At 36.5% G+C, this 13,196-nt stretch overlaps 2 protein-coding genes across 6 annotated transcripts in view; both read left to right on the top strand.

Annotated features, from left to right (window-relative positions):
- The first annotated feature begins 101 nt into the window (after positions 1-101).
- On the top strand, positions 102-1,218 carry sdhaf4 (succinate dehydrogenase complex assembly factor 4). Its single transcript, XM_042737024.1, has 3 exons — positions 102-282; positions 474-605; positions 793-1,218. The coding sequence occupies exons 1-3, from the start codon at positions 204-206 to the stop codon at positions 900-902; spliced, it is 321 nt and encodes a 106-aa protein (XP_042592958.1). The 5' UTR covers positions 102-203; the 3' UTR covers positions 903-1,218.
- Positions 1,219-2,222: 1,004 nt separating this feature from the next.
- Positions 2,223-13,196, top strand: part of LOC109112431 (stromal membrane-associated protein 1-like) — a 102,759-nt gene continuing 91,785 nt past the window's right edge. For 3 of the 5 annotated variants that reach the window (XM_042737019.1, XM_042737020.1, XM_042737018.1), the window contains exon 1: positions 2,224-2,536. In XM_042737019.1, coding sequence (XP_042592953.1) covers positions 2,419-2,536 — 118 coding nt within the window. In that variant the 5' untranslated portion in view covers positions 2,224-2,418. Of the gene's footprint in view, positions 2,537-13,196 lie in introns of all 5 variants that reach the window. The other 2 variants (XM_042737023.1, XM_042737021.1) reach the window with 2 other exon arrangements.

The following is a 13,196-nucleotide window of genomic DNA, read 5'->3' as shown; positions in this document are numbered from 1 at the left end:
AGCAGATACATGTGGTAATTTTACGTAATATTTGGTTCTGCACTTCTTTAGCGCCGCCGAAACCCGCTCGAGTGTATTTTGTGTCCCTAAATGATGACGCATGCACCGTCATTTTCAATCGACAGAACGTTCTTCAGTTGTGTAATTTTTTTGCTGCGACAAGGGAAAAAGTTCACAACAGATTAGTACGGGGTCAACGCAAAATGTCTGTCTTACGTGTTTGCTGTACTACGGCTAGAGGTTTTGTGAAGACAGGATTATTTTTAGAGTCGACGTATACTGGTGATTTAAACCTACGGTTTTAACTGTTCAATATTGACATGCTTGAACAACATGCATTGATTTGTGTTAATGTCATAGTAATATGCATATTTCCTAAACATCCTTTATATTGATTATTCAGAATAGTGTTCGAGTCTTAGGAAATGCATGTCAATTTGCGACAGATCTGTTAAAGTGTCTCTCCTCTGCAGCATGTCACAGGACAGCAGGGTATGCATCTGGTGGTGTTACCAAAGATAAAGAACCGTTAAAGAAAGCGAAAACGCCCCAAGGACGCTTTGACATGGACGAAACCGAGTCAAAATCAAAAGATGTTTTAGAACGTAAGAACACACGTCATTTCTCTCATACAGTTCTATGTTATTATTTGTGCAATGAATTACATAAAAGGACAGAGGTTATCTATCGAAAGGATATACACATGAACCAAAGACCAGAATAAATAAATAAATACGTTTATACAATTAATATGACACAAAATGGAATAATATTTAATTTCTCCTTTAACAGGATTTCCAGATGATGTGAATCCAGAAACGAAGGAGAAAGGTGGTCCCAGAGGTCCTGAACCTACACGATATGGTGACTGGGAGAGGAAGGGGCGTTGTATTGATTTTTAGTTTGCCCTGTTAAAAATATCCAAATGTATTTATTTGAACAATTGAATGTGATTAATACTACTGCATACAGATACAAAAAGATAATTTCTGGACCAGAAATGTGTAAGTGTTTTCTGATGGGCCTACTATGCAGAATGAATAGTTTGTGTAAAAGTAGTTTGAACTACTTGAATGGTTCTGTTCAGCCTTTAATGGACATTTTGAAAATAATCCACTATTGGCAATCTCATGTTTTTATTCTCTTTGAAAGTGTGTAACACAAATGTCCGCAAGGCCTGAAAGATCTCTTCAGAGAATAAACATTCAACGCAATATATATTTTGTCAATGTTTTGTCACAAAAACGAAAAAAAAAAAAAAAAGTTATTACTGCAAAGATTTTCCTATGTATTTGCACATGAATTGTTACAGATAAGCACTACAATATCAGTTTTTAAGGGGAGGTTAAATGCATTATCAGGGCACGTCAGCAAAGCTGGGAGAGACAGCCAGGGGTGTGTATCTCAAAACCGTCGTTAGCTAACTATGGTCGTTAGTTCCATTGAATTCTGTTGGCAGTGATGGTACTTGACCATATAGTTGCTCTTGGGAAACACACCCCTGAACATTAACCATGGTTTTACTATAATAACTCTACAAAGAGAACAAAACTGAACAAATGATGGTATTTTGGGTGATGTCTTGCAAGGTATTATCCTGAAGGCACATTCAATAAAAAAGTTATACATTGCTGAACAATATCATAATTCTGACATAATATTTCTTCGTTTTTCTTATATAATTTATTTTGTATTTAATACATTTTGCCTAGATTTTGTTGTTTATGTAAAATAATTACGTGGTTAAAACCTTGCATGGTTTAAATTAGTTTTTGTTTAAAACTAAATTTTGAATAATTTCATTATTATTTAAATATTTAAAAGAGTATTGTCACGTTTTAAAAATTAGACAGTGTACTTTCGCAAGTTTAGCTTTGAAAGTCACACAGTTTTTAAAATAGCTTTTGTCTAAGCTAGTCTATTCAGCAGGATTTAAACATTTGGCCAATGACAGCATTCAAAGTAGAATATGTAAGATATGATTTAAACGTCATAATTCCATATTTCGCGTCAAACCGGCTGGCCAACCTACCAACGCATACATACGTCAGCAGTGACGCAAAAGTCACATTGCCCTCTTCTATTTTCATTTCACAAAGCATAGGTCTGACTTTTAAATCGATATAAAAATAATATGCCACTTAAATTTCTTTATAAGTCCTCCCAGTTCTCACTTAATTTTTAATTCTATTTTAATCGGCTCACCGTACCTTCCTCGTCTCCGTTTCCGCTTCCGGCCAGTTCCTCCAATCGGCCATATTCCGCCGATCTGTCTCAACCCAGCCGCCGCTCCGTGAGCCCACCATAGCTTCATTTCACAGGGGATGGTCTTCCGTTTACAACGAAACAGTTGAACAGAGCGAATCGGGGGCAAGACAGGTGATTTTATCCAGAAACGCTGACAGAAATCGGGCCGAGATGACGACGCGATCGGAGAGGGAAAAGGCTCAGAAACTGAACGAGCAGCATCAGGCCATTCTGTCCAAAATGCTGAGAGAGGATGATAACAAATACTGCGCCGACTGCGAAGCCAAAGGTGAGATGCTCTAGAATCTCCTCATCTACTCTTATAAACGCGCGTTTGATGTCTTGATCACCTGTACGCGGCAGGACTCTCGTTACACAGGGCTGTTCGGGTCCTGAGTCACCGGGAGGAAAGCCGTAGATGGGTGTCACAGCATATTTAGACAGCGTATTTGATCACGATTGAAATGAACGATGATCAGACCCTGTTTAGGTTGACAGCTCACTGTGCTTTGATATCCGGCGAATCAGTATTCTGCCATGTGTCCTTGACCAAAACCATTATTAATGCATGAATGGAAAACCAGTGTGCCGTTGAACTGATCAGCAGGTCTGATGCTGTCTGTCACCGTAGTGTTTCATTGTGTAAGATGTTATACAGGAGAGATTAACCTATATATGTCTACCTGCTTTTTAGTGATGCTACAGATAAACACTGTGATGCCTTTGTTCCACATATCCACCTGTTTTACAATGGTTCATCCTGAAACAGTGTATATAATACTTACTTATTATGTGTCCACAGGGACTATGCAGCTAGAAGTGATACTCTATCATAGTTTATACCAATATCTTTTCTTCAGATTATAACTGGGTGCCTGTAACCATAATAGCTGCTCAAGTGGGTGGTCTCTCTGTTTTGTTTGGGGGTGTTCACTTGTTCAAAATGCTTATAAATGTATCCGTATAGTGTTTTGGTGCTCACAGGGAAGGTTATGTTTTGTATATAACATGAGAATTGATGTTTGAATTAATTTATTTTCTAAATGCATGTTATAGATGTTATTGTGAACAGTTAATCTGTGCATGTTTCATTGTTTGAAAATGTTTTGTCCTCTTGATGTTTAATCAGAACGTCATAACTCAGTCTTCCAGTGAATCAACAACTGATGCATAGAACCAAGTGGCGCCCTACATTTTTTGTTTTGTTTTGTTAAACCATTGCACTCGGATGTAAGCAACAATACAGAAGAAAAGATGTGTTATCAGTCGCAAAGTTGCAAGCAGATCCTACACTATCACTTTGCTGTGGTTGTGTGCAGTTGTATTTGATCTGAACATTGAGAGCAAACTGCGTTCTCATTTCCTCTCGGTTGGATAGTGCATATCCATTTTTCGTGACATTGCTGTTTGCAAGCTATAATCTTACCAACAGATCCTGATGCAAGCTCACAGGTGGCCTGTTACAAACTCAGATATTTTTCCCCAGATGTTTGCTTTAAATTCTATTATAATCCCTCTTCTGTCTTCCCATCAAAGTCAGTTTTCTCCATAGAGACCATGTGGGAATGTAAAGCTAATCCTCAGCTTTGCGCTGATGTTGCAGGCCAGTACCTTCTCAAGCACCCCTCTCAGCTTTCGTCCAGTTTCTTCCACTCTGAGCTCTCCGGTGTCTTGAGTGCAGCCACACCTCACTGCTCTTTCTGCCTCTGTCTTTCTCTCTCTAACATAATGCCGATGTTGATGGGTGGGTTTTTGTAGCTTCATTAGCTTATGAATGACAGCTTTTAGAGAATGTTATAGTCAACATAAAATAATAATAATAATAAAAAAAACAAATTTACTTTCTTTACACCCAAAAATTAAAACTCTGTCATCCTTCACTTTACCTCATGTTGTTCCAAACCTGTTTCTTTTGTGAAACATAACAAAAGATTTTTTTTGAAGAATGTTGGTAATCAAGAGTTTTGGTGATCTTTGACTTCCATTGTATGTTCCTAATGACGCACTGTACTCTATGCACAAGGTACTCTATCTGGTGTATGAATTTTATATTAAGGACATGATCTGGGTATTAATCTTTTTGGAACTTTAAGTGTGAAGGCATTACTCACATAATGCGGAGTAGGATAGTGCATAAGCATACAAATTGGGACACACCTGGAGATATTTCTCAAAAAACATCTTTTAGGGCCTATTTTCCACAGAAGAATGATACATCATACAAGTTTAATTTTTTGGTGAATCATCCATTTAATATAATTTCTAGGTGTTCAAACACAGGACTCATGAACCTGTTCTGCTGCTTTGTGATTGTGGCCTATTTTATCATTTACCTTCATTTCATTCCTAACCTAACTTTTGGTCTTCCATTTTTCCAAATCATCTCATTTTGTGAGACTGAGTAAATGATAAAATAACAAGTGATTGCTGTGGCTTTTCCCAGATGTTTGTGCCATCAGTGAAACTTTGACTTGACTTGGCTGTAGCATTGAGAAACTGCCAAGTAGTATAGTAGAAGAGATGGGGCAAGTGTGGCACTGCAGGAGCTGCTGGTTCTAGCCGATGGATGTGATTAGATGTGACAGAATAGTAGGGATCGGTCAGACATGGCTGAGCACAGTGTGTCCAGAGGCTTTTATTTACTTTCTGCTGTGCTGCTCTCTCGCTGCCTGATGCCACTATGCCCTCTGTCACCGACATGCAGAACATCACTGGAAAACGAAACCAGACCAGCCTATGTTTAAGGTCGTATTTGCTTTGTGTGTAGGTTTTTTGTCTGAGGGTCATACACACACTCACAGTCTCTGTGTTTTTTTGCAAACCCGTGTTTGCTTATTTACACTGAGTGAAATGGTTTGCTCCAGCTGTAGAGCAATTAGATATCCTTGCTTTGGAGCTCAGGGCACTTGTGAGTCACACACAGACTGTGACACGCCTGTTGTCTGGCGATAAGAACAGGCCCTATTTTTCGACAGGTCACCTACTTTAGTACTGTGGGATGAGGGCTGTTGTCAGTGAGGTCATACATTTATGCACCTTATTGGCTGCTCAGATTGTCAGAAGGAGTTTAAAAAAAAAAAAATTTTAATTGGTAGAATGACAATTAGTAATTCGATTTATGGTCTTCTTCACTTTCCATTTACCCACGTGTTTTATAATAAATAAATAACAACAACAACAACAACAATAATAATAGGGTTGTAAAAAGGAAAATCCAAAATCTTGGAGACTTTATTGGAATTTTTGGAAACTTTACATTTTTTTTTTTTTTTTTTTGCCAATTTCCTCCCCATTGCAACCCTAATAATTAATATATGTATATGTGTGTGTGTGTGTGTGTGTATATATAGCAACTCACAGTAATTGAGTAGTGCTGTAAACTATACAGGAAATCTTCTCATTTGGTACATTAGAGGGTAAAATCAAAAACAGAGCCCAAACTATTATATACAACTGTTGTTATTTTTTACAAAAATATATAATACACAGGGTTCTGTCACACCTCATTTTAGAGTGTCAAAAAAGGCATTTGTCATTTAAATGTTGTGATAAGATGAGCAGAGACTGTTTCTTATCATAAGTAACAAAGCATAAAGCTCTTTGTGAATACTGGAAGGAAGGGATTAAAACCACGGACCTGGCAACCCGGACTGACACTAAGGTTAATGGGTTCAAATAGAACCGGCATTCATTCATTTTTTTTAAGTGAGATACTGCAGTGTTAACTGCATTAACTCTGACAGCACTTAATTCTACAAAAATAACATTTATTTAATTAGCATTTCTTTTAATATTTTGTATTTTTACTTCTTGTATTTAATTGAAAAAATCTTATTCTTCTTATGCTATGCAATAGTAAAAATATTTCAGTCCTAAACAAATGTTCAAGGCAATCTGAATGTTTTTAGTTATTTTGTAATTTTAATAGTTTTAATACTTAAATCTAAAGTTATCTTTCAATTATTCACAAAGGCAACAAAGTTTTTAATCTAATATTTATATATATTTTTTTCAACTTTATTCCAATTAAAGGAAATAATTTTTATATTTTAGTTGATGACAACACTGTAATAATAATATTATTAATAATAAAGAATTACTGTTAGTTTTGCCCACTTTGCCAATTAAATAATAATTTTTTTCTCTCTACATTGAATCTTGCTCTGCTGTGCATCCTGGGTAAAAGGCAGACTCAAATCTTTGCGTCTTACACCAGTAGTTAAGCTGATGTAGTGGGTGGTGTGATTAGTAGGTGCCCAGATTGGAGTCCTATTTTAGTCACCTCATAATTAGAGATCACAATTATCGGTCCGATATTGTGGTTAGATGGATACATAAAATCCCACAGATTGCCATAGTTAAATCAGCCAATGGAAAGCACTGTATACACATTATATCTACTTATAGAGACAGTGAGTCTGGTCACATGAGCTTTTCGTTAAACTCTGTGGGCACAGATTCTGGGAATGCAGTTCTAGTAATGAGGAATGATTCAGTCAGGCCTCAAGACAGAAGACAGCAGAGAGTACTATAGTGTGTGTTTTTGTCTTTCTTGCTTTAAGTGCTGATAGAAGTGTGTGTGCGTGTGCGCACTGTATTGGTTTTGCATTGTGTCTGGCAACTGGAGATTGTTGAGAGATGCGTCTATTTGATAGGCTCTCCATCCTTTACTTCCTCCTGCACACGCACACGCCACAAGGACAGACAGGAAATGTGCTCTGGTACTTCCTCCTGTGTGCTCTCTTTCACACTGTCACTCACAGAGATAAGAACTGCTGAAAGCCTGCGTCAGCAAGCGTCTTTGTGTGTGTTTTGGTCATTATATCCTCCTGAAGTTGTTAAGATTAGCAGAGAGCGTACATTTAAAAAAATGGAGAGGACAAATATTATGGCTGACATATGTGAATCATTTATGTAAAAAAAAGTGCAACTAATGAATTGTACCTAAATTTCATAGAGAGGGATTTTCCTAGCATCTGTGCAAATCAGCCTGGAAGACCAATCTTCATGTTCTTGCCCATTTGATTGAGTCCCAGCCGCTACTACAGGTTACACGGCTTGCCAGAGCACACTTACTGAGAGCAGTATCACAGAATGAGTAAGGAGCCATTCACACTGCATGTGTTCTTGCTTTCGAAAACAGCTAGAGGATCTTGAACAGTGGCCAAAAACATCATTCAGCCTCTTGCTGCGGACTGTTAGTCCAGTCATAGGCTTATATTTATTGATATAACAATAAATCAAGCAATATTTATTTCTAAAGAGACTTGTAATGTAGACATCTGCCAGAGTAATATCCTTTAACTTATTTTTTTTTCTGTAAAAATTGATATACAATTATGTAATATCATGTCATTTGAGTAATTTTAAATGTATGCCTAATACCAAAGTGTATTTTAATGGGTTGTTTACAGACAACTGTTTTTTTTTAATTGGTACAATCACAATTAGTAATTACATTTACATTTATTATACACTTTCCATTTACCCATGTTTTTTTATAATAATTAAATAACAACAACAACAACAACAATGATAAAAATAATAGGGTTGTAAAAAGGAAAATCTAAAATCTTGGCAATTTCCACAAGGACTTTTTTCCTCATGTATTTTGCTAATTTCTTTCACCATTGCATAAATTAAATTGGCAAAATGTGCTTTTTACTGATTTGTCTTGCTTTTCAAAGAAAAAAAATCAATTACAAAACAACAATTACAAAAATATTTAACATTGAATTTTTTTTTTTTTTTTTTTTTTTTTTTTTTTTTTTTACATCTAGCAGATATTATAACAACAAAGCACAATTTAAGTTAAAAGTAATAAGTTAGTAAAATAAATATATTTTTGGCCATTTTTTTCCTGAATCAGGCATGTGATTGGATAAAGACAAAAGGGAAGGAAAACTGAATACTCTGAGCAACAAATCAGCTGATTTCTGACTGGAGAAATTATGCTTAAAATTCAGCTTTGATCACAGAAATCTATTACATTGTACTATATATTTAACATACAAAACAATTATTTAAAATCGTGAACGGCTTGATTTGAGGACAGGGTTATGATGTATGGGGATCTTAAAAAAAATCCATTGGGTGGATTACTGTCATTATTGGGTGGTTGTGTACACACACTGCCAACACGCATTTCACTTCAAACTACATGTAAGTGAATTTTGCGTCCGATGACCCCTTTAAGTAAGAAAGATTTTTGAAAGAAATTAATCATTTTATTTTCTTGAGCACCAAAAACAGCATATAAAATGTATATAAGATCTATAATATTTCACAATATCACTTTTACTGTATTTTTTTTTTTATTATATAAATGCACCCTTTGTTGAGCATAAGAGACTATTCAAAAACATTTTATAAAAACTTATCAAACCCAAACTTTTGAATGGCAATTACTTCTTAAGACACTTTTTGTAATGTCTGTTTAGTGATTTGCTATTCTTTATGGTAAAATAAGTCAGTATTATCTCAAATATCAGATTAGTTCTGATTTATTTTTAATTGATTCATAGCCGTAATATCAGTGTAATGTGGTATGTTTTTTAGATGTATAGTAACTCTGCATTCCAGGAAATATTTGACCAGGATTTCCCCTGCTATGTGAAACAATACGGAGTCTTTCCTCTTTGTGTCAGGAATGATGTGCATGATCAGTATCTCTGTGCGGGTGAATTCTAGAAATGCCTGCTATAGCAGCAACTTCCTTTCCTTTGGGCTGGATTCTCAGCTTCTGACGAACACTCCTGCTCGAGCTCTGTCTAAACATGCTAACCTTCGCAAACACAGATGATGTCATTCCCGTATGAATTATGGCTTTAGTAATTACAGGCTGACAACAGCATGATGTGCCTTTCTGACTTGTTCTCAGGGTTTTATGTAGGGCCTGGAAAGTGCACACATTTACATTTACATTTTCTTAAAGCTGATTATGGAAGGAAATCTGTGGAATTCCAGCGAATGGATTAACCCTTAATCAGTCCTTGTGGTCCAGCTGACCCCGCTGAGAGATTCCTTCATTTTTAAAAAGTGTTCCCTTCATCTCAGGGGCATGAGACTCTGGGACTTTATAATAATAATCTTTATAAACACACAACATATCTGGACTTGATTTGGTTGTTCTAAAGGTGTGTAAAAAAGTACCATTTAAGGTCCTCATTGAACTAGAGCACAAATAGAAATTTGCATATAAAATCAACAAATTTGGTACAAATCTGAAAATTTCCACTCATAAAAGAAGGACTGGTACTAGAGCACAAATGCAACATGGAACAAGTGTGTACACACACACACACACACAGGTGTGACATAGGTGTCCAGGGCATTTTTTTTTGATTTTGGCAAATAAAATGCACAGAACATAAATGCATAACAATGTGTATTTTTCTGTATAATGCAAATTCAAGCAGTAACACACACACACACAGAGAGAGAGAGAGATTTCTGCAAATTTTTGTAACATAATTTACACTTACATAAACAAAAACAATTCAAAAGACATCAGACAACAACAAATTCTAACCTTTGACAAAAATATAGATTTTTAATATATTTTAGAATGTTTAAATATATGTATTCACAAAATATATATCATAAGGAATGCAAGGAAAAGTTGAAACATGAAGAAAAATTGACTTGAAACTGAACTGAAAATGAATGAGTCCCTCTGGACCTCTGCTGGATATATGTGGTCATTGCACTTTCTTTCTTTAACTGTAATTCCTAAAGTTTTTCCTCTAACCTGCAGATGGCAGTATTCTATCCCTAACACATGTGCCAATATCTAGAAACCTTTTATATTTAATTTAGGTAATCATTTAAGTTATTTTTTTTTTTCATTAAAAAATAATTTTTCATAAGCCAATTTATGGCGTAGTTGAGTAATTGTGCCGTTAATTTGTAAAAAACTATCAAATATCCACAAAAACAGCATACATTTATAGTTGAGAAAAAAAATAATATATAGTTTGTCATATAAAAAATGTACATTTCCTTATGCAATCACTCTGTAAAAGTTTGGGGTCTATCTGACTCCAAGGACCAAAAACGTAAACCCTACTTGAGGACTGATTAAGGGTTAAAATATAGGGAAAATTTGTAGCTGAACACATTGTAAAAATTAGATAAAATATTTAATGGATTTCCCTTTAAATGTTTGTTTATTAAAGTTAATGTTTGCTTGTGTGTACAGTTTGACAGTGGTGTGTGAACACTGATTCTTTGTCTAGTAGCAAATCTGTTAAATGTACTGAATGTATTATTTAGCCAATAATTTATTTCTTAATATGATTTTAAATCTAGTTTTAAACATCTGCTTCATTGTTTTTAATTCTAATCATAAGTCACTTAAAGAATAATTCAATAAAAGCTACAACCAATTTAGGGACTTGCATGTATGAGTGATTCATATCAGTGCCTATTATCTAGTGCTTCATTTTGCCCAAATATTATCCTGCTGCTTCCCGGACGGCTCTAGCTAGACTGTTTTCAGTTAGAGCAGCTGTTGTGCTGCTTTATGATGCTTTTCAGACAGATTCCATTCCCCTCAAAGTCTGGATCAAATTGGGCCGCATCCGGATGTCAGTGTGGAGCCTGTGACTGCTGAAACCGAGATGTTTGAGTCTGAGAGTGTGTGGTGGTGGCCACATGTGTCAGGGTCAATTCAGTTCTGTCATTCAAGACCTAGAAATGAGCCAGTCTTGGTAAACTTACAGTCAAAGCTGGTGTTATTGAGAGAGTCTCTTCATTTGGATACAGAAGTTTTAAGATACTCAGCATGGGTTAGTATTAAATTATGAATAGTTGAGTATATTAAAGGCTTTTACTAAATCGATAGTGTCTTTAAATGGATTGGTGATATAACTGTATTTGTGAGTAACGCTCAGCGTGTTTAAGTACTTTCCTTTAGTTTGTCAGCAGGTGGTGCAAGAGAGACATTGCTTAGATTGCCCTACAGCATAAGTATGGTATGTGGTTAAACTGTTGACTAGATCTATGTTCATTGTGGTGTGTTTTGGCTTAGTTCTCTCCCTGTTGCTACAGTCTTCACTGAATAAAGATGGGAATTTAGCCTTTTTTGTGTCTCTGGCAGTGATTAATTTGAGCAGAGCTCACTGGGCCTTTCTCTCATAAAGAGCATGTGGAAGAGTTTAGGGCTGCGTTCCAAATAAAATACTAGCTAACTGCACAGCGTACACCGTGTATGTGTGTGTTCTCACACACATATATATATATATATATATATATATATATATATATATATATATATATATATATATATATATATATATATATATATATATATATATATATATATATATATAAAATATCAGAATCAGAAAGAGCTTTATTGCCAAGTATGCTTACGCATACAAGGAATTTCTTTTAGTGACATAAGCTTCCAGTACACAGAGACAACAACAACACACAAAAAAACAAATTGCAAATAAATAAATTGTATGAACAGTTGTGCTATAGATGATAATGGAATAGAGTAAGATGCAGAGATGTACTTGGATGGAGGGGTAACAAATAAATATAAGAATATTGCACATTTTTATTGCATAAGTGGGGAACATTTAACTGTTTATGAGGTAAATTGCCTGGGGGAAGAAACTGTTCTTGTGCCTGACTGTCCTGGTATTTGTGGCTCTGAAGCGCCGGCCCGATGGCAAAAGTTCAAAAAGGGGGTAATTTGGATGAGAGGGATCCAGAGTGATTTTCTGAGCCCTTTTCCTCACTCTGGATGTATACAGTTCTTGAAGGGGGGGGCAGGGGAGCACCAATAATCCTTTCAGCAGTCCGAACCGTTATCTGTAGTCTTCTGATGTCTGATTTTGTAGCTGAACCAAACCAGACAGTTATTGAAGTACACAGGACAGACTCAATGATGGCTGAATAGAACTGTTTCAGCAGCTCCTGTGGCAGGTTAAACTTCCTCAGCAGGCGAAGGAAGTACAACCTTTGTTGGGCCTTTTTAACAGTGGAGTCAATGTGATTGTCCCACTTCAGGTCCTGAGAGATGGTGGTTCCCAGGAATCTGAATGACTCCACTGCAGTCACAGTGCTGTCCATGATGGTGAGTGAGGGGAGTGCAGGGGGGTTTCTCCTGAAGTCTACGATCATCTCCACTGTTTTGAGAGTGTTCAGCTCCAGGTTGTTAAGACTGCACCAGACAGCCAGCTGCTCAACCTCTTGTCTGTAAGCAGACTCGTCACCGTCCTGGATGAGACCGATGACTGTAGTGTCGTCTGCAAACTTCAGGAGCTTGACAGAGGGGTCTTTAGAGGTGTAGTCGTTGGTGTAGAGGGAGAAGAGCAGTGGGGAGAGAACACATCCCTGGGGGGCACCAGTGTTGGTGGAGCAGCTGTTGGACATGAATTTCCCCAGTCTCACTAGCTGTTGCCTATCTGTCAGAAAGCTGGTGATCCACTGACAGATAGAGCTAGGAACAGAGAGCTGGGTCAGTTTGGTCTGGAGGTCTGTTGGGATGATGGTGTTGAAAGCTGAACTAAAGTCCACAAACAGGATCCTCACATAAGTCCCTGTTCTGTCCAGATGTTGCATGATGAAGAGCAATCCCATGTTGATTGCATCATCCACAGACCTGTTTGTTCGGTAAGCAAACTGCAGGGGGTCCAGTAAGGGTCCAGTGATGTCCTTCAGATAAGCCAGAACCAGTTTTTCAAATGACTTCATGACGACAGACGTTAGAGCCACAGGTCTGTAGTCGTTAAGTCCTGTTATCTTGGGTTTCTTTGGAACCGGGATGATGGTGGAGCGTTTGAAGCAGGAAGGCACTTCACACAACACCAGAGATCTGCTGAAGATCTGTGAAAAGATATATATATATATATATATATATGTGTGTGTGTTTGTGTGTGTGTGTAATATATATATATATATATATATATATATATATATATATATATATATATATA

This window comes from Cyprinus carpio, chromosome B13, assembly GCF_018340385.1.
Source record: "Cyprinus carpio isolate SPL01 chromosome B13, ASM1834038v1, whole genome shotgun sequence".
Taxonomy (NCBI): domain Eukaryota; kingdom Metazoa; phylum Chordata; class Actinopteri; order Cypriniformes; family Cyprinidae; genus Cyprinus; species Cyprinus carpio.
This window is presented reverse-complemented; position numbering and strand designations above follow the sequence as displayed.

Coding starts and splice junctions, on each gene's coding strand:
- sdhaf4 (XM_042737024.1), top strand. CDS start 204: ATGTCTGTCTTACGTGTTTGCTGTACTACGGCTAGAGGTTTTGTGAAG. Junction 283..473: donor TTTAGAGTCGACGTATACTG/GTGATTTAAACC, acceptor TCTCCTCTGCAG/CATGTCACAGGACAGCAGGG. Junction 606..792: donor ATCAAAAGATGTTTTAGAAC/GTAAGAACACAC, acceptor CTCCTTTAACAG/GATTTCCAGATGATGTGAAT.